The sequence below is a fragment of the Aquarana catesbeiana genome, linkage group LG01 (genome assembly GCF_042186555.1).
Source record: "Aquarana catesbeiana isolate 2022-GZ linkage group LG01, ASM4218655v1, whole genome shotgun sequence".
In the NCBI taxonomy this organism is placed as follows: Eukaryota; Metazoa; Chordata; class Amphibia; order Anura; family Ranidae; genus Aquarana; species Aquarana catesbeiana.
In genome coordinates this window covers 748,089,663-748,115,936 of record NC_133324.1, presented here as the reverse complement: position 1 = coordinate 748,115,936, position 26,274 = coordinate 748,089,663, and the positions used below count along the sequence as shown (strand labels likewise).

The 26,274-nt window shown below is 42.8% G+C and overlaps 1 protein-coding gene across 2 annotated transcripts in view; it reads right to left on the bottom strand.

The window, feature by feature from the left end:
- GUCY1B1 (guanylate cyclase 1 soluble subunit beta 1) overlaps positions 1 to 26,274 on the bottom strand; it is a 142,322-nt gene that overhangs the window by 53,834 nt on the left and 62,214 nt on the right. Inside the window, exons 4-5 of one of the 2 annotated variants that reach the window (XM_073605629.1) lie at positions 24,531 to 24,649; positions 7,451 to 7,648 (exon numbers count right to left, since the gene is read on the bottom strand). In XM_073605629.1, coding sequence (XP_073461730.1) covers positions 7,451 to 7,648; positions 24,531 to 24,649 — 317 coding nt within the window. The remainder of the gene's footprint in view (positions 1 to 7,450; positions 7,649 to 24,530; positions 24,650 to 26,274) is intronic. The other variant, XM_073605637.1, reaches the window with a different exon arrangement.

Below are 26,274 nucleotides of genomic sequence, written 5' to 3'. Positions count from 1 at the left end.
CGGGAAGGCATTGATTGAGAGTCTGCCTTGTGTCTTAGAATGTGCCTTGTGTCTGGTAGGCTGCAGAACTACAAGGAACAAATTTGTTTTTAAACGGCTTGGTATCTGTTTTTTTTTTTGGTTGTGAGACTACAGGTAAAAAGATAGCTTTTAAACAGCTTTTATCTGTGTGTTTTGTATCTGTTTACGAGCTTCGGTGTAGCTAGATGCAAATTAGTATATCAATGGAAGCCATTGAAGACTTTGTTAACAAGTATGGCTGTGTTAGATTTGATTCTATACAAAAGATGCGTTAACACACCAATACAATGATTTATTAAAACAATGCAATACTTATAATGATGCCATAAAGTATAAAAAGTCTTCCAAAAAAGGCAAGAAGCAAAAAATGGCCAATATTATATGCATTTTGTTGAAGATGAAAGACATTGCGGAACAAAAAGAATTAGAATGGTATAGTGAGAGGAAGCAATTATTTGAACAGGTACAAAGTGTAACAGAGAATATATTGGCAATGGTTGCAAAAGCAGATGCAAATGTTGCTGATCACATTCAACAATTAGTGACTGAGAGATGTGTATTAGAACAGAGATTAGATGAATTAGAACAAATGTGTAAAGTAAGAGAAATTAGTGACTCAAAAAGAGGCTGAAAATTGTGTGTTATAAGAATTGTTGGTAGGAAGCCATTCTAGCCTCTGAAGTTCGTTTTTTTTTCTTTGTTTTATGTTCATTCAGGTGGAAAAAGTTACAAGGTGTATGTTTTGTCCACCTGAAAGGGGGGTTAGTGCATAGGTCTGAAAGTACAGATGATGCATTGTCTTTTTGATGCTTAAAATTTAGAATTTTTGAGACTTTTTGATGCTTAAGATTTAGAATTTTTGAGAAGCGACGTTCACGTTAATTTTTTTTTTTTTTAATTTTGATCATACCAGGTGGATCCATTTTAGAGTGGGTTCAGCCTAAAGAGGTCATGGTTGTTTTGATAGTTTGGTTAGAGTTGCAGAAACCAGGTATACTAAGTTCCTGGTTTCCAAGGAAGGAACTATAAGTAAACGTATTAAGCGAGCAGATATTATGCATAAGAATTTGATTCTGCTCTTGTGTTTCACTTCCAGAGTCCTGGTGGAGCGAGATTGGAGAGGTCTCTGGAACATGGATGACAGATGTTTATCTGGTTGTCAGTCTGTCTGTGCCATACCACACCGCAGATTTGTTCTGATAAACATTAGGAGAGAAGGGACAAACGATTCAGTTTAATACTTGTTTTTGCTTATGGACAATTTAGGGCTAATGCTGGATCTGAAGGACTGTGCCTATCAACAAGACTTGTGAAACATTTTTGCCGGAGTCTCTCCTGATGAATGCAAATGTGCTATTAATACATGTGCGATGGGTTGGAGGTTGGGGAAGGAATATACACATCCAATCCGTCAGAATATGAAATGTAAAATATATGTTTTTTTTTGTTGGAGTGAGGAATTGAAAAAAGAAAAGGTTTTTAATGTATGACATGTATTGACGTAACGGATTAATATGGTGTAGATACCCAGGAGGCTGGCATTTATACATAATAAGGTGTCGGTTGGCCAGACTAGAGGGTGCCAGGTGACACATCAACGGGGTGAAGACTTCCTTGTGGGGGCAGTATCGCAGTCTTATCAGTCCTACAGAGAAGCTCTTGGTTACTGGACACGTGGGACACCAGAATTGGACATGGGGGAGATACGCCTGGTTGATGTCTCACCTGAAAAGTTGAAACCCTGCACAGGTAATGCCAGTGAATACACACAGGAGTATGCTCCGTTAGATAAAGGGAACAAACGCTGGCTACCAGGGTACAAAATGCCTTCACCACATGGCGGTGCAACATCTCACAGTGGTTGATAAAAACCTATTACCCTATATGTGCTGAGTATGCACTGTATCAAGTGCGATCATTGTACCAGGGACTTGCTCCCAGAGATGTGCGGACACAGAATGAAGTTCATGCAGGGCACATATGTCTGAGGAGTAACCGGAAGAGGAGGGATGTACTCAGCACCATATTGGGGGAATAGGAGCTGGGATGGGTGTTGTTAATGGAGTGGACATCAGCCTCCTGAGGAACAAACTCGCAGCCATAGCTTCAAAGAATAAGCAGGGCTTTGTTACTCAGAGATTGGTGGCATCCTTGATAACATTCAACAAAGTCACATAAATACCCAGGTTAAAGTGGCTCCAGATTTTCTTAACTGTGTTGAGAGGTTGGTAGAGAGTGTGATGGTACAGGACAGAAATCTGTCATTGGCTCTGGCGTGCACGCAGCGGCAGGCGGAATTATCAACCAGAATTAAGCTGATTGTACAGTCTCTGTATGAGGGGCAGTGGCCTGATGAGTTAGCATCACCGCTCGGTAAGACTTTGCCAAAACACATTGCTTACACTAATCCAAAGTGGTGTTCGAATGTCTGGATGGGCTGCACCATTTTGTATTGTGAAAGGTGTTATGCTGTACAGAAGTGCAGACTCGGTCTGTATATTTGGTGGCATCAATGGGCTTACTGACTGGGGATTCTATCTTGTTGCATTTGAGGCTAAGTTACCCACATGTAATCAGAGAAGATGGAAGCTGGAGGCAGGTTGATACTTCCCTTGGTCGGAAGCATGACCATGATGTCCTTTGTAGGCCAGGTTAATACATGGTGGTGAGCAAAAAATGTTGGGAAGATATTGCACTCTGTGTTCTGGATAGAGAGGTCATTGCTAGGAAGGAAGCACCTGGGTATTATTTGGGACATAGATGAGTTTGTTTCTTTGTCCTAAAGAATACCGATCTAAGTAGTAGTAACGTTAGTCATGGAACTAGAGGGTTCCTTGAACCTAACCATAGGTAGAGGTGCATGGTATACCATGGGCATGGTCTCTTAAATCCAGGCACAGGGATGGAATTGTGTGGGTTTTGTCATTGTTGCAGATTTATATGTGTTATTAGACTCAATATTTATATAGAAGGGTCTCCCATTTAGCTATGCAAGTTGAGGGACGAATTGACGGTAGGGTCTCTGCGTACAAGTTAGAGGCTTTGCTGCCAAGTCACAGCCCTGCGATACTGCTGACATGCCAAAAGTGCGGTAAGAAAGGCCATTGTGAGCAAGCCTGCCTAATCTCGACCCGTATCTACAGTGAGGAGTTATAGGAGGTTGGGAGCCAGATGCATAATTGGATGGGACACATATGTATATATTATGGTGATGGGTTGATTCATGTCATGGTATAGTGGGATAAAGGTGGATTTTAGGCTCGTAACATGGGCGAAAGGCCCTCCTCGAGACTCTATATCTGAAAGCTGGTTAGGATGCTGCTCTGAGTGTATGCTGGTGAATAGTGAGTGTATGGACACCCCTTGCCTGTATTATACCCCTTCATGAAGATGTCAGAAAGAAGAAGATACAGAATGGTGACATGGAAGCTGTCACAGTAGAAGATGTTGGTGTGTCACCCAGTAGCAAAGCGGCATGTGTTGGGAAAAACAGCACGTTAGGGCACTTGTGGACTATTCCATAGCAACTGTTTCTGAAGCATATGTTGAGAAGCGCAACACGGTGAGACTATTATGGACTGTTCTATAGGAGCTGTTTCTGCATATGTTGAAAAACACATGTTAAGACAGTTAAGGACTGGTCTATAGGTACTGGCTTAGAAACACATGTTGGGGAGAAAACAGTTATGGACTGTTCAATAGGAGCCGTGTCTGAAGAAGGGTGGTATGTGCCATTTAGGTGCAAAGCGGTTTATGTTGCATAGCGACATGGTTTAATATCTTACTTCTGGTATTTCACTTCCTGGTTGACACAGCCAGGTAGGAATGAAACACATCAAAGCTTTGTGATCAGAAGAACAATGGCTTGGCTCAAGCCCACCTGCTGTGACATGTGTGATTACAAGCTTCAAAGAGACCACTGCTGCCAAGATGTCTATTGAGATTTGACACAGGACTAATAGAGACGCTGACCCTAGTGGACAATACAGCATGTTTCCTGAAGAATGGGCAGACATTTAAAGGATTACCTCTTGGCGATTTCTATTGGATGGAAGGCAAATGAGGTGGCTACGAGGAGGAGTGTATGTTTGAATGAAAAGAGCACACACACAGGCAGTTCTTTCTCTCTGCCCCTTGCTCTCTCTGCTGATGTTGGTCTGTGCAAGCCTCATGTGGCTCGGCCATCTTAAGGCCTTGCTCTGGGTGCTGGCTTCAGCCTAAACTGCATGCAGCATTGAGCTCTCGCTTTTCAACATCTTGAGACTGACCAACCAAGGATGTGATAAGTATATTCTTGTATTACTTGTTTGATTGTTGTTATATGTTGTAGAGGTATGCTGTTTAGTATATTGTGTTCTGATTGTAAGATTGTACAATGTAACATTGTAATACCCTTTTAATAGTTTTACGTGGGTTTCCTAATTCCTTGGGAAATAAATAAGATATTGCTTTACTAGCAGCACCGTGTGTTTGGTTTCATAGCTAACCTGGTAATATTGTGATATTAACAATAACATGTGCTCATAGTTTAATTAAACTAATTACAGGGACTAGACAAATTAATACACAGATGTAATATTAATTATTATATCGATTATTCCAAACACCATATAGTTTTGTGTGCGTTACTGACAGTTTAATGCCATATAGTTTTGTGTGCATTACTGCCAGTTTAACGCCATATAATTCTGTGTGCGTTCCTGCCGGTTTAATGCCATATAGTTTTGTATGCATGGACAGGGAAGAGATATTTTGTTCACAGCACACTGGGTAATGCTGCTTGCAATTCAAAAGTATGCAGGATAGGGCCTTACGCTACAGCTTGTTGTGCCCCCACATCTCCATACCGCTGGTGGTGATGATGCTAGACCTGTGAGCTCTACCCCCTCCTCCTCCTCAGCCACCTCCATGCCCTCCTCTGCAGAATTGTCCTATGAACATCAGGTACCCCCTAAGCGTTCAAAGGGCTATTCCCAGAGTCAGGCTAAAAGGTGATATGCAGTGCTTCAGCTGGTGTGTTTAGGGGACAGGAACCACACCGGAGCAGAGATTCTTGCAGCTCTGCAGGGACAGGCCCAGAGGTGGTTCACACCATGCCAGCTGGAGCCAAGAATGGTAGTGTGCGATAATGGCTCAAACCCCCTGTCCGTCCTTAGACAGGGAAAGTTGACACATGTTCCATGCCTGGCACATGTCCTCAATTTTGTGGTGCAGCGTTTCCTAAATATATACCCAGGGTTGCAAGATGTGCTCAAGCTGGCCACAAGAGTCTGTAGCCATTTCAGGCGGTTATACACAGCCAGTGCTCATTTGGGTGAAATTTAGCAGGAAATCCACGTAAACCGCCTGTTTTGTGACATGCCCACCAGGTGGAACTCGACTTTGTCAATGCTGCAGCAGCTGTACATACAGCAGAGGGCCATCAACAAGGACCTGTGTGAACACAGCACAACGACAGGCTCAGGCCTCCTTGGCTTTTTTTCCCCACGCCAATGGCTGATCATTAAGGATGCATGTACTGTATTGTCACCATTTGAGGAGGCCGCAAAGATGGTGAGCCATGACAGTGCATGTATCAGTGACACAATTTCACACTGTGGGCACTCCAGAAACAGCCCACAGTGCTGCTGCAACCAGCTCCCTCCTCTCCTCTGTACCGATCTGTGCGAGAAGAGGGGAGGAGCTGTACCGGACAAGCTCCGCTTTGTTGACAAGTGAACGCTCCGTCATTGGATGGAGTGATCACGTGGTAAAGGGCCGCTGTCATTGGCCCTTTACCCTGTTCCGTGACGCTCTGGGTCCGGAGGACCCGATGGTCACGGATATTCACAGGTGCACACCTCAGGGGGGCACGATTCTGTGAGGACGTCAATCGACGCCCTCCCAGAATAAGCCGACCGCGATGTAGCCATCTTTCGGCTATGGCCCGATCGGCATGTGGTTAAAAATGACATTTTCACAAACTTTTTTTTTTATTGACACATGTCCCCAGGGCAGGACCCAGATCCCTATAACCATTGTATGCCCAATAACTTGCATATAAGCCTTCAACATGGGCACTTTTGATGTTCTGGTCCCATTGACTTTGGAAGTTCTGGTGCAAACTGAACAGGGGTCCGTTCGGCCCATCCCTAACAGCCACCAATCAACACCCATTATTTTTTTTTACCAAAGTCTGAAAGCTACACTTTGCTAGCATTCGTTTTTATACCAGATTATGAGAGTTATCTTTAAAAGTTGAGCTCTAAGATGGATATAATATGAAGAGGCCTATAGTGGACTTGCTGGAAAAAGGGGAGTATTCTTTAATTCCTCTGAATATGTGAGGGCTGGCTTACCTGATCTATGTAATTATCTACAAATCAGCAACATAGCTAAGGACAGCATAAGGATCCTAAGTCAAGTGACAAATATCAAGTGAGTAAGATTCATAAAAAATTGCAAATCAGTTTGTTCTTCTATTGAGAATAATGTGGTACGATAAAATACAAAAAGCTGCAGGACCAGATATGCTGGAATCCACCTATCTAACTGGACTTTAAAGGCTCAGCATGAGAGACGTCAAATTTATAAAAAATAACCTTTATTGTACAAAATACAAAAAACAGAGGCATAAAAGACTAAAATTAATCCACAAATAATTTTTGCAAATTACACTCTACTGAGGTTTGCATGATCCACTGCAATACTGTAAGCATGTTTATGGGTTAAAGAAATAATATGTCTATTGTGGTTAAATGCTACACTGTATTCTCTGTATAATATATCTAGTGTTGCTTTACTTTGCCATATTGGGTCCTGAAGAAGCCGTGTTATTGGCGAAACGTTGACCTGGCAGATTGGGTTACCGGAAGCATACTTTTTCACAAGTGCTGATATATGTCTTGATATCTACATGTTTAGGGTCTTCTGTTACCTTAGTAGAGTGTAATTTTCAACATTGATTTGTGGAACTATTTTAGGCTTTTATGCCTCTGTTTTTATGTATTTTGTACAATAAAGATTTTTTTTTTATGAATTTGATAACTCCCATGCTGAGCCTTTAAACTCCAGTTAGATAGGCGGGTTCTGGCATATCTGGTCCTGCAGCTTTTTGTACTCTGTGTTTCGGATGTGGCTTGAGCCAAATATATTTTCCTACTGTGGTACAATAAAAAAGCATGACTGTACCCACATGCAATTCTATATTACAGAGTGGGGTTTCATGGTTTAGGTATTATTAAGGGACCATTTTATGCTTATAATGGAAGCTTTACTAGTGAACATGCAAGACTAGCAATCATTAGCTCAAACACACCTATTGTGGTATTAAAAAGGTAACTGCCCTCTGGGTGATCTATGTACATTGCAAGGATTTTAACAAACAGTTTTGCAGAGCATGAGAAGAATGAACTAACTAAGAAATTACACAGGGGCTTCAAGCACTTACCTTCATAACTATTTCAGTTCCATGGATCTGCTGTGCAACTGTTTTAATAATGCCAATAACAATGTCCTGCAGTCCTTCTCTTTCTGAGTAGTAATGCAAAATAAGGCCTTTTCCTTTCTCTGCATCAGTGCACCTAAATGATGGAGCACGCATACCTGGATAAATGGTACCAAGATGATCATGCAGAGCATCTAAGTTCTGTAAATAGAAAAGTAAACATTGGTGAGTCTTTTTATTCCACAGATACCCAACCTAAAGGGATTTTCTAATGAAATTGGAATTCCCACTTGTGAGCCCCTCAAAGTGTTAACTAAACGGGGAACTCTTCCTACAGCTCTCAATTTCTACCAGGTGACACTTGGTATTGTATATTAACCAACAAATGCCATCATTCTATGGAGACTATATGCTGTCAAACATTGTAAACAACAGGCCTTTTGTTTATGATGGGGTTGTGGGAGACACATGTTATTTGTTACTACAGAGAGGGGACCTAGAGAACATCCATATTGGGTATTTACTTTTTACTATTATTAATGCTTAAAGCGGAGTTCCACCTGAAAAAAAATAAAATAAAAGTCAGCAGCTACAAATACTGCAACTGCTGACTTTTAAAATAAGGACACTTACCTGTCCAGGGCGCCCGCGATGTCCTCACCCGAAGCTGACCCGTCCCTCGGCTTCGGCATCTTAAGTAAAGGAATCAGGACGTGAAGCTTTGCGGCATCACAGCCTGGTTCCCTACTGCGCATGCGTGAGTCACGTGGCGCGTTCTGAGTGGTTCCTGCTGCGGAAAGGTGCCAAATGTGACCCCGGAGGGGGAAGGAATCAGGACAGCAGAAGTTCCATTTTTGGGTGGAACTGCTTTAAGTAAAAATGATCATCATAAAATGAAGAACACTAACATTTATTGCTGTATATGTATATCCTTTAGAAGGAATCAAAGTATGCTTTTTGTGCCGCAATGGGGTTTATTTACTAAAGGCATATCCACTGTGCACTACAAGTACACTTGGAAGTGCAGTCGCTGTAAATTTGAGGGGGGACATGCAAGGAATATAAAAAAACAGTATTTTGCTTGCACATGATTGGGTGATAGAAATCAGCAAACTTACCCTCATTTCATATCTTCCCCTCAAAACTACAGTGACTGCACTTCCAAGTGCACTTGCAGTGCATTTGTAGTGCACAGTGGGTTTGCCTTTAGTAAATCAACCCCTATGTGTTTTCATTGCAGCTCACAGTGGGAGGGTTTCAGCAAAAGAGGCAGTGCTGTCAATCCAGAAAGCAGTGGGCAAGATTAGGTGTGGCCAGATCTTGTGAAAAGCTACAGGCTTCTGAGTCAACAGCAACAATGCTTATAGCCAGCCCCCTGCAAATTTATTTTTTCAGCCTTCAGTAGTGCAAGCAGGCACAGCCTATATGAGAGCAGCAACTCTGCTGTGAATTCAGGAGCAGTGATGCATTGTTGCCATGCCATTACATAAAACTGCATTATGTGGATTTCACTGGCAGCATCAAAGGGTATATGTTGGACTTTGCCAAGGGACTAGCAGAAACTTTAAGTGCAGATGCACAGTTGGCCAATGGAGCTTATGCCCTTGATTATGCGCACTATTCTTGAATTATAAACAAACCAATATTTTTTTTTATTTAAAATGGAAGTAATTACAAAGAAATAACTTTTTTTTAGGAAGATAATACTATTTTTACCATACTATTGGTAAAACTGTATTTCTTCAAGACACCACACTGATTTAGGCAGGGGAAAAGTATAGTCAGTACTGATACCCAGAATCAAAGTGATATACATTTTTTAAAGTTTCACATAGTGCTAGATCTACCAGAAAGGCACAGTTCTCCAATTTTTTTTACATTTCTTGGGAAGATAGGATTTTTTAATACTTCCTGTAAACTCTTTTTTTCTTGAAGGCCATTGAGGGTCACATGAATATAGTAATTCTAGGACATTTGCGTCATTATACTCCTGCTTTAGGAGGTCTAGAAACAGGCAATCTGAAAAAAATGTTAACCCCGGTGTCTTTAAATGGATTTTACTGAAAGTACAAAAATCTTATTTTATCATTCATTGAGGGACACAGAAATATAGTAATTCTTGGAGATCTGAGATGTCCAAAAGCAAGCCAATGAATGGTGGGTAACAGCTACTGAGAGATCCAACAGATGTGGAATCATACTATAAGAGCATCTGAAGGAAACAATACCTAAACAAAGGCTAGATGAAAGGGAGAAAGGGACTTTGGAATTGTTATGACCAAGGAAAAGAACCGAGAATCGATCTGTTGTTCCAGAGCAGGACAGTTAGAACTACTAAAGAGAAACTGCTACCTGAAAAAATGGACCCCAACAATAATGTGGAGGACAACCAATTATCCATTATACAGAAAACAGGTGGTACAACAACTCCCCCACTCCCTTAATTTTTCTTACTTTTGGGTCTGTTTCTTTGGAACCGACAGCTCTCCCAGCTCATAGGGAATCTATGTGTAGGTCAGTTAGTCTGTTTTAATTCTGACTTTTGTTGCACTTTAATTGAGAGTGCAATACCCTCATCTCTGGAAGAAATTAAGTACTTCACTTGTAAGTGACTGTTGTCTGCCTACTTATGCTAAAAAGTGTTGAAGGTGAATAATGAAGAACAGCATAAAAAGAGAGAACATGAATGGATTTCTCATGTATTTTTACCTGTTTATAAAGGGGGTAAATTGTATAGTTTGTGCTATACTTAAACAGCAGAGAGGAGATGACACTTTGTATAACGATAACTGCCAGAATCTAGAACACTGAATTCTCTCAGTGATATATTAGGTATTCCACAATAAGGAAACTAAAAAGAAAATGAGCACAAAAGGTGGACACAATAGTCAGTACTGTAAGAAGAGTCCTGAAATCTCAGGGAAGCTAAATAAATCAGTTCCAAATTCAGAATAAACTGCAGCAATTTTTGTTAACCTTCTAGGCTGAAAAGTCCCTTATGAGAGAAACAGGTCCGAGGAGAGGTAAATACCACAAGGAGTGCAATTGTACTAGATGTTAATAGACTTTTCTTTATAAAAAATGAGTGGTAGAAGGAATGGGGTAGAATACTCCAAAATAGGCCCAAGCAACATAGGAGGCCTAAAGTCTTATGGTGTGGTGTACCTACATCCAAAATTATGTACATTGGTATACAGAAAATCAAGGAAAAACAATTGAAGCATATGCCTGATCATAGGGTCTAGATTAGGAGCTGCAGGCCGAGACAAGAGCATTGAAACTGAGGGGAAGAAAAAATATCTATTTGATCCAACAAGATCAGGAGACAATAATCTGGTACAAGTGGGGGTGTACCTTCAAACAGAATGTTTATGGTTTTAGTTCGTGTGGTAGTCAGACTCTGATCACCTACGAGGAATTACTAGTGTAGTGGATGAAAATTGGGGCTCTTCTATCCCATCTACAAATCTTCTGTCTGGAGGTAGGCTGCTTCTGTGTGAGGAGCAACAGAATCAGGAAAGCCACTAACCAATGCATGACCGAAGAGACACCTTTCCTCAAACTGTAAGTGATTACTATTAGGCATTCTTAAAAAGTATCCTCCATATCCTAAGCAAGAGGCCAAGGCATACTATACACATGGACAGACATCACTTCCATGCGAGAGACAAACTAAGATCCATCTAAGAGGTCATAACAATTGAAGTGCAGTGCCTCAGACATTTGATCCACGAGTTCCAAAACACAAAGGTTTTAACTTATGTTGGAAGAGTCCCTTTAAAAGCATATGATTCATTGTGATATGGTTTCACAAATAAAAGTTACTACCAACAGAAGAGCTGTTCCAGTTAAGGCAAACTGAGACCTAAATAGGAAGTTCAACTGTCTATCTATGAAATGCCTAAAGGCAAAGATGCCATCAATCTGTGTGGTGGCATGTCCACTGGGTGCAGAACAGAACAGTCCACAGAAGGAAGGGAAATTTAACAAGGGTCAAAGGGTAAATGCTTCATCCAGCTATCAGGAGCAAGCCATGCTTGCATGTGGGGAGGTTGCAGGGATGTTTCCAGTTCTCATAGAAGAATGATTAAAGTACTGAGTATATGGGGAGGGTCTTTGCAGAAGCACAAGCTCTATATCTGGTACAATAGGCGGATGCCCTAGATCAGGGGTCTCAAAGTACCGGCCCGCAGAGCGGTTACAATTGGCCCGCAGGACTGATACATTCCTGGTAAGCAACGGCCGCCTGCTTACGATGGTTTTTTTTCTCTTTCTGGTTTACTCAGAGAAAGTCGGGCTAGCTGACATCGGTGACATCACATGACGTCCGCCACTGTTGCTTCTGGGAGTTGTGGTCCATGGCTGTGCGCTCAAGCTCCCTGTACCCGGCGGGTGGAGTCTGGAGAGCAACGGGCGCAGCCAGCCTAAATACAGCCATTGGCATTGCTATGGGGGTGCGGGAGGGGCTGTGGGTATGGCTGCCTCCTCCACTCCTCCCACAGACTCCTTCACTGTGGATGATGCCGCAGCTGAAGCAGATAGAGGCGCGGACAGACACAGCAGCCCCGCCCACCCGCCTGGGTCTTCATCTGCAGACATGAGGCATGCTATGTAAGTTACTCTGCACACTGTCACTACATAGAGTTCTAAGATGCCCTGTACCACCCCAACCTGCCCTGTGCCACCCCGGCCTGCCCTGTGCAATCCCAACCTAACCTGTGCCACCCCAGCCTGCCCTGTACTACCCCAACCTACCCTGTTCCACCCCAACCTGCCCTGTACTACCCCAACCTACCCTGTTCCACCCCAACCTGCTCTGTACCACCCCAACCTATCCTGTGCCACCCAAACCTGCCCTGTACCACCCCAACCTACCCTGTGCCACCCCAACCTACACTGTGCCACCCCAACCTGCCCTGTGCCACCCCAACCTACACTGTGCCACCCCAACCTGCCCTGTGCCTCCCCAACCTACCCTGTGCCACCCCAACATGCCCTATACCGCCCTAAACCACCCCAACTTGCCACTATACCACCCTATACTACTCTAATCTGCCACTATACCACCTTATACTATCATTTACAGGGGCTGGTTTGGGATGCGCCCCATGACCATGAGCTGCCTGTATGGTGCTGTGCCACCACGTTTACCACACCAGGTGACACCAACCCTAGTGAGGCCACTGACTACAGCCAAACTACAACTCCCAGTGGGATCTTCTTGGACACCGTTGTGGCTGAGTCTGACTCACTGGCTCGGCGTGCAAGAAGGAGGACCTGTCCTGCTGAGCCCGAGCTGGCAGCTGCCATTGGCCCATCGCTGAGGTCACGGTGAGAGTCCCTGACACCCCCAACTGACCCTCACATGATCATTCCATCTATCCCCCCTTATATACCTCATTTACCCTGCCCCAGTGCCCATCCAGTAACCTCAAAATAGCCCTCAACACTGGGAGCTGCCCAAGTGCCCATGGCCTGTGGATCCTGCTAGGAGCTGGCTGAGAACCTGTTGGTTCCTGCTGGACGCTAACCCATGGGGTCCTGCTGGCTGCTGACCTGTGGGGTCCTGCTGGCCTCTGGCCTATGTGACCTGCGGGTCCTGCTGGCCATGGCCTACAGGCCAGCAGGACCCACAGGCCATGGCCAGTAGGATCCACAGGCGGATCCTGCTAGGAGCTGGCTGCGAACCTGTGGGGTCCTGCTGGACGCTGACCTGTGGGGTCCTGCTGGACGCTGACCTATGGGGTCCTGCTGGCCTCTGTCCATGGCCTATGTGACCTGCGGGTCTTGCAGGCCATGGCCTACAGGCCAGCAGGACCCATAGGCCATGGCCAGCAGGATCCACAGGCGGATCCTGCTAGGAGCTGGCTGCGAACCTGTGGGGTCCTGCTGGACGCTGACCTGTGGGGTCCTGCTGGACACTGACTTGTGGGGTCCTGCAGACCAGCAGGACCCATAAGTCAGTGGCCAGCAGGACCCACAGGTCCACGGCCAGCTCCCAGCAGGACCCACAGCTTGTGTGAGCTGGCTGCTGGACGCTGCAGGGCAAACACTGCCAAGCAAGTGACTGGTAGCAAACAGTAACTACCACTATACATACTAGTTTAATGTTCTTTTTGAAGCTTAAATGTTTGTATGCAGCCCCCATGGGATATGAAAACTCAGGTAATTTGAGTTTGAGACCCCTGCCCTAGATGCATAGCAAAATGTACTGCAATAATCAGATTGGAAACAACAGATTTCATATCTTAGTTATATGGAACCTGCTCAAATAAAGTCTCATTGGAGTCAGGGGCTTTAGGCACTCTGGGAAATAAAGGCCCAGTAAAGTCAGACATAGTCTTAGCTATGGGAGGCACTGGAGCATGATTAGAACATCTGCAAGCAGACTGCTCAATTAGGGACAAGGTAATATACTGCAGTGGAAATGTCCTCTGAGCATCTTTTCAAAAACATGTGGTACTGCTTACTGGTAAGAACTAGGCCCAAAAGCAGTTGGTACTGATGAGGCTGCATGATCCATGATACACTTAAAAGCAGCAGCAGCAGCAGTAGCAGCAGAAAGGTGCTTCCCCTTAGGCTAAAAGGCAGGAGGGGAGCCTACACACAATACTACATCTAGTGGATGACGTCAGTTTCCTCAGCTCAGTTAAAAATGTAAAATGGCACCCAATGTCAAAACTGTTAGTTAAATGCTTTTACCACAGCCCAAACTGCCACACTCATTAATAAGTTGTTAGAGAATAGGTCATCCTGAAAGGCTGCGCCATGGCTCTAGAGCTGAAAAGTGCAGTACTGTACATACAGAACATGAAGCACTGAGAAATGTCAGTAGAAGAGGCCATTGCCTATACCATATCAGGATATATTAACCACAATCAGAGACTCACTCAGAGAGACAGAAATTGTGACTGGCTGACACAGTACACACAGGTCTGAAATGTGCCACAATGCTGTGTTTATTGCCCAAAAGTCAGGTTCCACAAAAACTTAGCCCCATTGACAGGCTTAATCACAGAGTAAGGTCTCATGCAAACTGGACGTTATAAAAAAACAGTAATGTTAGGTGTAGAAAGCTGTAGCTGTTTTTCAGCGTTTTTGCAGAAGCGTTTTCTAGCTTTTTTTTAAACAAAATTATACTCCCACAAATGCCGCGTTCTTTCAGCGTTTTTAAGCTTATTTCAGAGTTAGAGCGTTTTTACAGCTGAAAAACTCATCTCAAAACCCACTAGTTCTGAGATTTTTTCCAGTCAGAAAACACCCCTGTCAAAAACTGCTGATAACAGCCTATGTGTGCATGAACATATAGGATAACATGCTGGAGAGTTTAATGGCTGCAGAAAAAAAATGTCCGAAGCCAAAAACAGCAGCTGCAAAAATGTCCAGAGTGCATGAGGCCTAAGTCTTCAGAGACTGGGTAACACCAGAGGCTGTGCCACAACTCTGGACCTCTGGACTCCGCTTACATGGGTAAGAAGAGTGCCAAAATGCAGAGCTCAGTGCCAAAAGGTCACATTCCAGGCTAACCTTGCAATCTGCAATCCAGCGGGGGTCTGGGAATGACCTCCAAAGCTATTATTAGAAATATATACTAGTGTTCAAACCTCCTAATGGCACCTGTATAAACCAAATGTCCAAGAATTATTCAATTCCTGTGTCCCTCAAAAAAATAAATTATTTTTAAGGGGAATTAGAAGCAGATACAAATTAAAGCACCTCTGTATTCATGAACAAATTGTTCCTTTTTTTTAAAACTACAAGCAGTTTAACCTCCCTGGCGGTATGATTATTTCTGATTTTAGGTGCTGAAAGCGGTACAATTATTTTGCACAGAAATTTGGCGTTTTATATTGTAGGCCTGTAATTCTTAGGAATAGTTCACTTAAATCTGTCCAAACAAGAGTCTAGTAGACATCCCGGGTATGATAAAGTTTGAAAAACGAAATAAAAAATTATAATATAATAAATAACTATAAATAATTATAACAAATAATAATATAATAATAATAAAAAATATATAATAATGTAATCAAATCAAAAACACTGAAATTTGCTCAGTTGCAGAATTTTAGCTTTCGTTACTTTTAGTGTTTGATGACGGATCTCCCCACAAATCACTATCGCTCAATTCTGCAAGTGATTCTAATTTATTATCGCTTTTTTCTAGCTGCTCTAAAACCACTTTTGATGTAAAGAGACAGTTTTGGTTGCTATGGACAATCTCCAGTTTCCTGGCAGAAAGAACAGTTTTATATATATAAAACTGCATGCAGGACACTGGGCAGACCACTAGGGACAAAGGGGATGTGTAATTATTTGATACAGTACTGTAATCTGTAAGATTACAGTATGCTGTATCTATACTGTGTGTTTCACTTTTGAATTTACCGCCGAACTCTGTCCCCGTGCGTCGCAACGCTCGCAGGGAACGGAGCTCGGCACTGTGAATCGAGCGAGACACAGCGGCTCGCCGATCACAGCGGGGAGACATCGCAGGAACCAGGGGACAAGGTAAGTATGCTCTTCCTGGATCCTGCGATGCAAGCCCGAGTCTGGCTCGGGGATACCGCTTTTGGTATAAAAAATCCAACCCGAGCCAGACTCGGGAATACCGCCAGGGAGGTTAAGCATCTGAATTTGACCTGGTATTAGTCCCTTGGGGGGGGGCAGGCCTGGAAGCCAAACAGGTATGCTGCATGCAAATGTGTTTACAAGGAATATTTTGACAAGAGAAGGGTGCACTGCAGAGTAGCAGAGAGATAAGCTCATCAGTCTGCTGCTTCTCCTTTTACTGGCTAGTCATGGGGTTGGGGGAGGGATAAGACCTTGAAGGGTTACTGAACTGCAGAGAAAAATCAGGTTTCCAGCTTTGTTAGACGGGACTGTGCTGCATGGAAAAAGCTGTGTAAATCTCAGAACTGAATGGGCAAAAATACAATTCCTTGGCCAGGTAAACGGTCCCCATATGTATATTTTGTTCATGTACATTGGGGCAAAAAAGTATTCAGTCAACCACCAATTATGCAAGTTCTCCCACTTAAAAAGATGAGCAAGGCCTGTAATCGTCATCATAGGTATACCTCAACTATGAGAGACAAAATGTGAAAACAAATCCAGACAATCACATTGTCTGATTTTTGAAAGAATTTATTTGCAAATTATGGTGGAAAATAAGTATTTGGTCACCTACAAACAAGCAAGATTTCTGGCTCTCACAGACCTGTATCTTCTTTAACCACTTGCCGTCCGCCTCATGCAGATATATTGCGGCAGAATGGCACGGGCAGGCAGAATCACATACCTGTACGTGATCTGCCTACGGCGGGTGGGGGGTCCTATCGGACCCCCCCCGGTGCCCGAGGCGGTCAGCTAGTGTCTGGGAGTGATCAGACGTGAGGGGGAGACCATCCATTCGTTGCCCCCCCCCCTCGCGATCGCTCCCAGCCAATCAGATCATTCCTCTGCTGCTGTATGCTAAACAGCAGCAAAGGAAATGATGTCATCTTTCCTCGGCTCGGTATTTTCCGTTCCGGCTCCGAGCAGAGACTGGAATGTGAGTGCACAAACACTACACACTCACTACACCACCGCCCCCCCCCCCCCCCCGTCACACTGACACCAAGCAGTTTTTTTTTTTTTTCTGATTACTGCATGGTGTCAGTTTGTGACAGTTAGTGTGGTAGGACAGTTATTATTAGCCCCCTTTAGGTCTAGGGTACCCCCCTAACCCCCCCTAATAAAGTTTTAACCCTTTGATCACCCCCCATCGCCAGTGTTGCTAAGCGATCATTTTTCTGATCGCTGTATTAGTGTCACTGGTGACGCTAGTTAGGGAGGTAAATATATAGGTTCGCCGTCAGCTTTTTATAGCGTCAGGGACCCCCATATACTGCCTAATAAATGTTTTAACCCCTTGATTGCCCCCTAGTTAACCCTTTCACCACTGATCACCGTATAACTGTTACGGGTGACGCTGGTTAGTTCGTTTATTTTTTATAGTGTCAGGGCACCCGCCGTTTATTACCGAATAAAGGTTTAGCCCCCTGATCGCCCGGCGGTGATATGCGTCGCCCCAGGCAGCGTCAGATTAGCGCCAGTACCACTAACACCCACGCACGCAGTATACGCCTCCCTTAGTGGTATAGTATCTGAACAGATCAATATCTGATCCGATCAGATCTATACTAGCGTCCCTAGCAGTTTAGGGTTCCCAAAAACGCAGTGTTAGCGGGATCAGTCCAGATACCTGCTAGCACCTGCGTTTTGCCCCTCCGCCCAGCCCAGCCCACCCAAGTGCAGTATCGATCGATCACTGTCGCTTACAAAACACTAAACACAAAACTGCAGCGTTCGCAGAGTCAGGCCTGATCCCTGCGATCGCTAACAGTTTTTGGTAGCATTTTGGTGAACTGGCAAGCGCCAGCGGCCTAGTACACCCCGGTCGTAGTCAAACCAGCACTGCAGTAACACTTGGTGACGTGGCGAGTCCCATAAGTGCAGTTCAAGCTGGTGAGGTGGCAAGCACAAGTAGTGTCCCGCTGCCACCAAGAAGAAGACAAACACAGGCCCGTCGTGCCCATAGTGCCCTTCCTGCTGCATTCGCCAATCCTAATTGGGAACCCACCACTTCTGCAGCGCCCGTACTTCCCCCATTCACATCCCCAACCAAATGCAGTCGGCTGCATGAGAGGCATTTTCTTTATGTCCTCCCGAGTACCCCTACCCAACGAACCCCCCAAAAAAGATGTCATGTCTACAGCAAGCGCGGATATAGGCGTGACACCCGCTATTATTGTCCCTCCTGTCCTGACAATCCTGGTCTTTGCATTGGTGAATGTTTTGAACGCTACCATTCACTAGTTGAGTATTAGCGTAGGGTACAGCATTGCACAGACTAGGCACACTTTCACAGGGTCTCCCAAGATACAATCGCATTTTGAGAGACCCGAACCTGGAACCGGTTACAGTTATAAAAGTTACAGTTACAAAAAAAAAGTGTAAAAAAAAAAAGACACAAAAAAAATATAAAGTTAAAAAAATAGTTGTCGTTTTATTGTTCTCTCTCTCTCTATTCTCTCTCTATTGTTCTGCTCTTTTTTACTTTTTAATGTTTTATTGTTATTATGTTTTATCACGTTTACTTTTCAGGTATGTAATTTTTTATACTTTACTGTTTACTGTGTTTTATTGTTAACCATTTTTTTGTCTTCAGGTACGCAATTCACGACTTTGAGTGGTTATACCAGAATGATGCCTGCAGGTTTATGTATCATCTTGGTATCATTCTTTTCAGCCAGTGGTCGGCTTTCATGTAAAAGCAATCCTAGCGGCTAATTAGCCTCTAGACTGCTTTTACAAGCAGTGGGAGGGAATGCCCCCCCCACCGTCTTCCGTGTTTTTCTCTGGCTTTCCTGTCTCAACAGGGAACCTGAGAATGCAGCCGGTGATTCAGCCAGCTGACCATAGAGCTGATCAGAGACCAGAATGGCTCCAAACATCTCTATGGCCTAAGAAACTGGAAGCTACGAGCATTTCATGACTTAGATTCGCCGGATGTAAACAGCGCCATTGGGAAATTGGGAAAGCATTTTATCACACCGATCTTGGTGTGGTCAGATGCTTTGTGGGCAGAGGAGAGATCTAATAAACCCCATTTTTTTTCAAAAAAGAGTACCATTCACTACCTATTGCTATCATAGGGAATATTTACATTCCCTGGGATAACAATAAAAATGATTTAAAAAAAAAAATAAAATGAAAGGAACAGTTTAAAAATAAGATAAAAAAGCAAAAAAATAATAAAGGAAAAAAAAAACAAAAAAAAAAAAACAAAACACCCCTGTCCCCCCCTGCTCTCATGCTAAGGCGAACGCAAGCGTCGATCTGGCGTCAAATGTAAACAGCAATTGCACCATGCATGTGAGGTATCACCGCGAAGGTCAGACCGAGGGTAGTAATTTTAGCAGTAGACCTCCTCTGTAAATCTAAAGTGGTAACCTGTAAAGGCTTTTAAAGGCTTTTAAAAATGTATTTATTTTGTTGCCACTGCACGTTTGTGCGCAATTTTAAAGCATGTCATGTTTGGTATCCATGTACTCGGCCTAAGATCATCTTTTTTATTTCATCAAACATTTGGGCAATATAGTGTGTTTTAGTGCATTAAAATTTTAAAAAGTGTGTTTTTTCCCCAAAAAATGCGTTTAAAAAATCGATGCGCAAATACTGTGTGAAAAAAAAAATGAAACACCCACCATTTTAATCTGTAGGGCATTTACTTTAAAAAAATATATAATGTTTGGGGGTTCAAAGTAATTTTCTTGCAAAAAAAAAAAAAATTTTCATGTAAACAAAAAGTGTCAGAAAGGGCTTTGTCTTCAAGTGGTTAGAAGAGTGGGTAATGTGTGACATAAGCTTCTAAATGTTGTGCATAAAATGCCAGGACAGTTCAAAACCCCCCAAATGACCCCATTTTGGAAAGTAGACACCCCAAGCTATTTGCTGAGAGGCATGTCGAGTCCATGGAATATTTTATATTGTGACACAAGTTGCGGGAAAAAGACAATTTTTGTTTTTTTTTTCGCACAAAGTTGTCACTAAATGATATATTGCTCACACATGCCATGGGAATATGTGAAATTACACCCCAAAATACATTCTGTTGCTTCTCCTGAGTACGGGGATACCACATATGTGAGACTTTTTGGGAACCTAGCCGCGCACAGGACCCCGAAAACCAAGCACCGCCTTCAGGCTTTCTAAGGGCGTAAATTTTTGATTTCACTCTTCACTGCCTATCACAGTTTCGGAGGCCATGGAATGCCCAGGTGGCACAAACCCCCCCAAATGACCCTATTTTGGAAAGTAGACACCCCAAGCTATTTGCTGAGAGGTATAGTGAGTATTTTGCAGACCTCACTTTTTGTCACAAAGTTTTGAAAATTGAAAAAAGAAAAAAAAAATTTTTTTTCTTGTCTTTCTTCATTTTCAAAAACAAATGAGAGCTGCCTCTCAGCAAATAGCTTGGGGTGTCTACTTTCCAAAATGGGGTCATTTGGGGGGGGGGGGGGTGTTGTGCCACCTGGGCATTCCATGGCCTCCGAAACTGTGATAGGTAGTGAAGAGTGAAATCAAAAATTTACGCCCTTAGAAATCCTGAAGGCGGTGATTGGTTTTCGGGGCTACGCGGTTAGGCTCCCAAAAAGTCCCACACATGTGGTATCCCCATACTCAGGAGAAGCAGCTAAATGTATTTTGGGGTGCAATTCCACATATGCCCATGACCTGTGTGAGCAATATATCATTTAGTGACAACTTTGTGCAAAAAAAAAAAAAAAAAGTGTCACTTTCCCGCAACTTGTGTCAAAATATAAAATATTCCATGGACTCAACATGCCTCTCAGCCAATAGCTTGGGCTGTCTACTTTCCAAAATGGGGTCATTTGGGGGGGGGGGGGGTTGTGCCATCTGGGAATTTTATGGCCTTCAAAACTGTGATAGGTAGTGAGGAGTGAAATCAAAAATTTACGCCCTTAGAAATCCTGAAGGCGGTGATTGGTTTTCGGGGCACCGTACGCGGCTAGGCTCCCAAAAAGTCCCACACATGTGGTATTCCCGTACTCAGGAGAAGCAGCTGAATGTATTTTGGGGTGCAATTCCACATATGCCCATGGCCTGTGTGAGCAATATATCATTTAGTGACAACTTTTTCTAATTTTTTTTTTTTGTCATTATTCAATCGCTTGGGACAAAAAAAAATAATATTCAATGGGCTCAACATGCCTCTTAGCAATTTCCTTGGGGTGTCTACTTTCCAAAATGGGGTCATTTGGGGGGGGTTTGTACTGCCCTGCCATTTTAGCACCTCAAGAAATGACATAGGCAGTCATAAACTAAAAGCTGTGTAAATTACAGAAAATGTACCCTAGTTTGTAGACGCTATAACTTTTGCGCAAACCAATAAATATACACTTATTGACATTTTTTTTACCAAAGACATGTGGCCGAATACATTTTGGCCTAAATGTATGACTAAAATTGAGTTTATTGGATTTTTTTATAACAAAAACTAGAAAATGTCATTTTTTTTCAAAATTTTCGGTCTTTTTCCGTTTATAGCACAAAAAATAAAAGCCGCAGAGGTGATCAAATAACATCAAAAGAAAGCTCTATTTGTGGGAAGAAAAGGACGCAAATTCCGTTTGGGTACAGCATTGCATGACCGCGCAATTAGCAGTTAAAGCGACGCAGTGCCAAACTGTAAAAAGTGCTCTGGTCAGGAAGGGGGTAAATCCTTCCGGGGCTGAAGTGGTTAAAGCGGGGTTCCACTCAAATTTTTAACTTAATCTTACCCCCTTCAGTTAATTGCATAGATGTTCAAATGCCGCACAAATTTTTTTTTATCGCTGTAATTACCTTTATATTGTACTTTATTGTGGCACTTCCTGTCTCTCCTCCCATAGGAGTAGGCGTGTTTATTGCCTTTCCCTGGCGCCGCACTGTCTCCTGGGAGCTTAGTGTCAGGCTTCCCAAGATTCAGTGCGGAAACAATGAGCATGTGTGTGAACAAGCTGTGAATGAACAGCATTCACCGCATCCAGGAAATCAATGCTTGTGGGCTTCACATGCCCACAAGCAAGATGGAAACAGCCAGCATCACATTTTTTAAGTTATTCTTCAGTATGAAAGCAGACAGAGGTGGAAATATTACACCCAAACAATGAGTATTATTTTGGGGTTAGCAAAGTGTCTCAATGACCTAAAAAAAAAAAAAAAATTGGTCGCCGGACTCCCGCTTTAAGAGGCTCCTCTGTCCTCCACTCATTACCTGTATTAATGGCACCTATTTGAACTTGTTATCAGTATAAAAGGCACCTGTCCACAACCTCAAACAGTCACACTCCAAACTCCACTATGGTGAAGACCAAAGAGCTGTCGAAGGACACCAGAAACAAAATTGTAGACCTGTACCAGGCTGGGAAGACTGAATCTGCAATAGGCAAGCAGCTTGGTGTGAAGAAATCAATTGTCGGGGCAAAAATTAGAAAATGGAAGGCATACAAGACCACTGATAATCTCCCTCGATCTGGGGCTCCACGTAAGATCTCACCCTATGGGGTCAAAATGATCACAAGAACAGTGAGCAAAAATCCCAGAACCACATGGGGGGGACCTAGTGAATGACCTGCAGAGAGCTGGGACCAACGTAACAAAGGCTACCATCAGTAACACACTACGCCGCCAGGGACTCAGATCCTGCAGTGCCAGACGTGTCCCCCTGCTTAAGCCAGTACATATCCGGGCCTGTCTGAGGTTTGCTAGAGAGCATTTGGATGATCCAGAAGAGGATTGGGTGAATGTCATATGGTCAGATGAAACCAAAGTAGAACTGTTTGGTAGAAACACAACTCGTCGTGTTTGGAGGAGAGAGAATGCTGAGTTGCAACCAAAGAACACCATACCTACTGTGAAGCATGGGGGTGCCAACATCATGCTTTGGGGCTGTTTCTCTGCAAAGGGAACAGGACGACTGATCCATGTACATGAAAGAATGAATGGAGCCATGTATCGAGAGATTTTGAGTGCAAACCTCCTCCCATCAGCAAGGGCATTGAAGATGAAACATGGCTGGGTCTTTCAGCATGACAATGATTCCAAACACACTGCCCGGGCAATGAAGGAGTGGCTTCGTAAGAAGCATTTCAAGGTCCTGGAGTGGCCTAGCCAGTCTCCAGATCTCAACCCAATAGAAAACCTTTGGAGGGAGTTGAAAGTCCGTGTTGCCCAGCGACAGCCCCAAAACATCACTGCTCTAGAGGAGATCTGCATGGAGGAATGGGTCAACATACCAGCAGTGTGTGACAACCTTGTGAAGACTTACAGAAAACGTTTGACCTCTGTCATTGCCAACAAAGGATATATAACAAAGTAGTGAGATGAACTTTTGATATTGACCAAATACTTATTTTCCACCATAATTTGCAAATAAATTCTTTCCAAATCAGACAATGTGATTGTCTGATTTGTTTCCACATTTTGTCTCTCATAGTTGAGGTATACCTATGATGACAATTACAGGCCTCTCTCATCTTTTTAAGTGGGAGAACTTGCACAATTGGTGGCTGACTAAATACTTTTTTGCCCCACTGTATTTAACTGCTTGCCTGGAGTTTAAAGTGATACTAAAGGATCGTTTTTTATTTTTTTTTTAAATAACAAACATGTTATACTTACCTCCACTGTGCAGATCGTTTTGCACAGAGTGGCCCCGAACATCCATTTCTGGGGTCCCTCGGTGGCTCTTGTGGCTCCTCCCCACATTAAATAACCCCCTTGGAGAAGCGCTCTCCCGAGGGGTTTACCTTGAGGGCGCGCTCCCGAGTCCAACATTCAGTGTCCATAGAGGCCGAATGCAGGACTCGGCCCCGCCCCCCACGTCATTGGATTTGATTGACAGCAGCGGGAGCCAATGGCTGCGCTGCTATCAATCTATCCAGTCAAGAGTTAGGAACCTGTGGAGAGAGGGACGGTGGGGATGCGCCAATGGAAATTCGGGACTTAGGTAAGTAAAACAGGGGGGCTAGGGGGCCGGCGACTGCTAGGTGTTTTTTCACCTTAATGCATAGGATGCATTAAGGTGAAAAAACACGAGCCTTTACAACCCCTTTATTTTTGAAAGCTTGTTCTTCTTTAAGGATATTGTGTTCTGCCAAATGTCATTCCATTAAACGTTCTAACCACAGTTCTTTAAAAAGACTTGCATTTCACTCAATTCATTTGCACTTGCATTTCAGCATAATTGATTTTTTGATTTATACAAGTCTTAAAAGCACACAAGAGACCTCTTAACTGAACTGAGATTCACTGACTGTCATTTTGTTTTTCAGAACTGCTATCGATTTTCATAATGTTTAAGAAATAAGATAGCTTGGCTATTCATTTCCTATCTGTGGTCAACATAAATATGGAGCTTAAACTCTGCTATAACCAACGCCAATTAGCTTGGAACTTTCCATTTAGTTTCCTGATATGTTTGTTTGCTGGCAATGTTAATGAGTGATTTACAAAACAGGAACTGTTTTCTGACCTGCAAAAATTCTCTGACATTGGATCCAAGGACACGCAAGATTGTGTCATAGCCAGATTCCTGGCAAAAAACGAAAAACATATTTCCAAACATTTGGAGAATATCCCCAGCATTGAGATCTGCATGACATTTCAGGGGAAAAAAATATAATTAGCATAACAAACTTATACAGGACAATACATATTTTATTAGTGCTAGTTAAAGGGCTAAACACAATAGAAGTTGAAGAGTTTTTTTTTATTTTCACAACTGCTGTCATAAATAGTGAACCAGTAAAAAAAAAAAAAAAAAAACTGACAAAGAGCTAGAACAAGTGATACAAAGTGACTTGAGGGCAGGGTTAATGTTTACAGATGATGGAACATTCTACCAGTTGCCATAACAAAGAATACATCTGTAGTCAGGCACACCGCTAGATTGTTAGTACAGTGTTGTAGCCAATGTTATTCAAATTCTAAGCATAAAAGCCATCTCTCATGAAAAGTCGTGTTATTTTATTATTTCTACAAAATAGTAGCCTTTCTTTCAGAATCATTTTGCTATAAAACAATTCCCAGCTAAACATATTCATTTATATAACAATTAAGATTTTTAAGATTGTTGGAACCAAGCTTTGCCTTTATATAGATGACTCTTGTAGTAAATAAGGCTCCAAATGTTTATATGAATGCATATTTTATGACTGCAGAACTTTTAAGCAACTGTTGGTTTGCTTCAACACTTCATTCATGCAGAAAGGAACTTCAGTAATGGTCACGAGAACAGATTACGGAAGTAGACTCAATATCCAGGGTTCACAAATATACATACAATTATCCATTTCAGTTAAGACTGACGATAGCAGACCAACATGTGTGCTTAAAAATATTAATTTGCTGTGACATTTCTCCAATAATCTCCTTACTGGTCACATTGCTGCTGCATACCTGAATTTTCAGACTAAAAGGTGTGCGAAACCAATATCTCTGTTGTGATCAACACAAAAACGTGTGCGTCAAAAAATAAAATAACTCATATTAAACAATAATGAACAATGTGGATCAAATACATTTTGAAATAGCAGTCCCATAACATATAATTCACTTATGCATAACAAAGAAATAAACTTCAAAGAGAAAGAAATAAAAGTCCAAACGTGAAATCTTGAAAAGTCCATGTGTAAAAATCCCAATCTACCTCACAGACAAGTGTGCCAGTTCCCTTACCACACAGTAATGATCTCCAAATGATAAGAGATCAACAGCGCAGAAATAATCCATTTAGGGGGCCACCACTCAGGATACCACCGCCTTCACTGGTAATCCAAAGCCAGCACCTCAAAGTAATAATGGGTAGGAAAAAGAATAAAGCACCATATAGTAGTATGCTAAAACCACATGATTTATTAAAAGTAGATATATTCACAAGAGTAACACACACATTTTTGTGTTGATCACTACAGAGGTATTGGTTTTGCGCACCTTTTAGAATAATTATTCTTGCAATTCCTTTTTGCACGGAATATAGGTTGCTGCATTACCTCTTTTTGTACTAAGCACACAATTTTTTCTGTATTTTATACCAGAATATAGCCTTGATCAGTCCAACTTTAGTGGGGAATCTGCATTCACTGAAAGCAGGCCTGGCATCAAAAAACAAGGTCCACTTATTACATCATGTTCACCCCACCCCTTACAAATGTTGCAAAATAGCCAAAAAAATTGAAAAATTAGAAATGATATTTACCTTCCATCCAGCTTCCGCC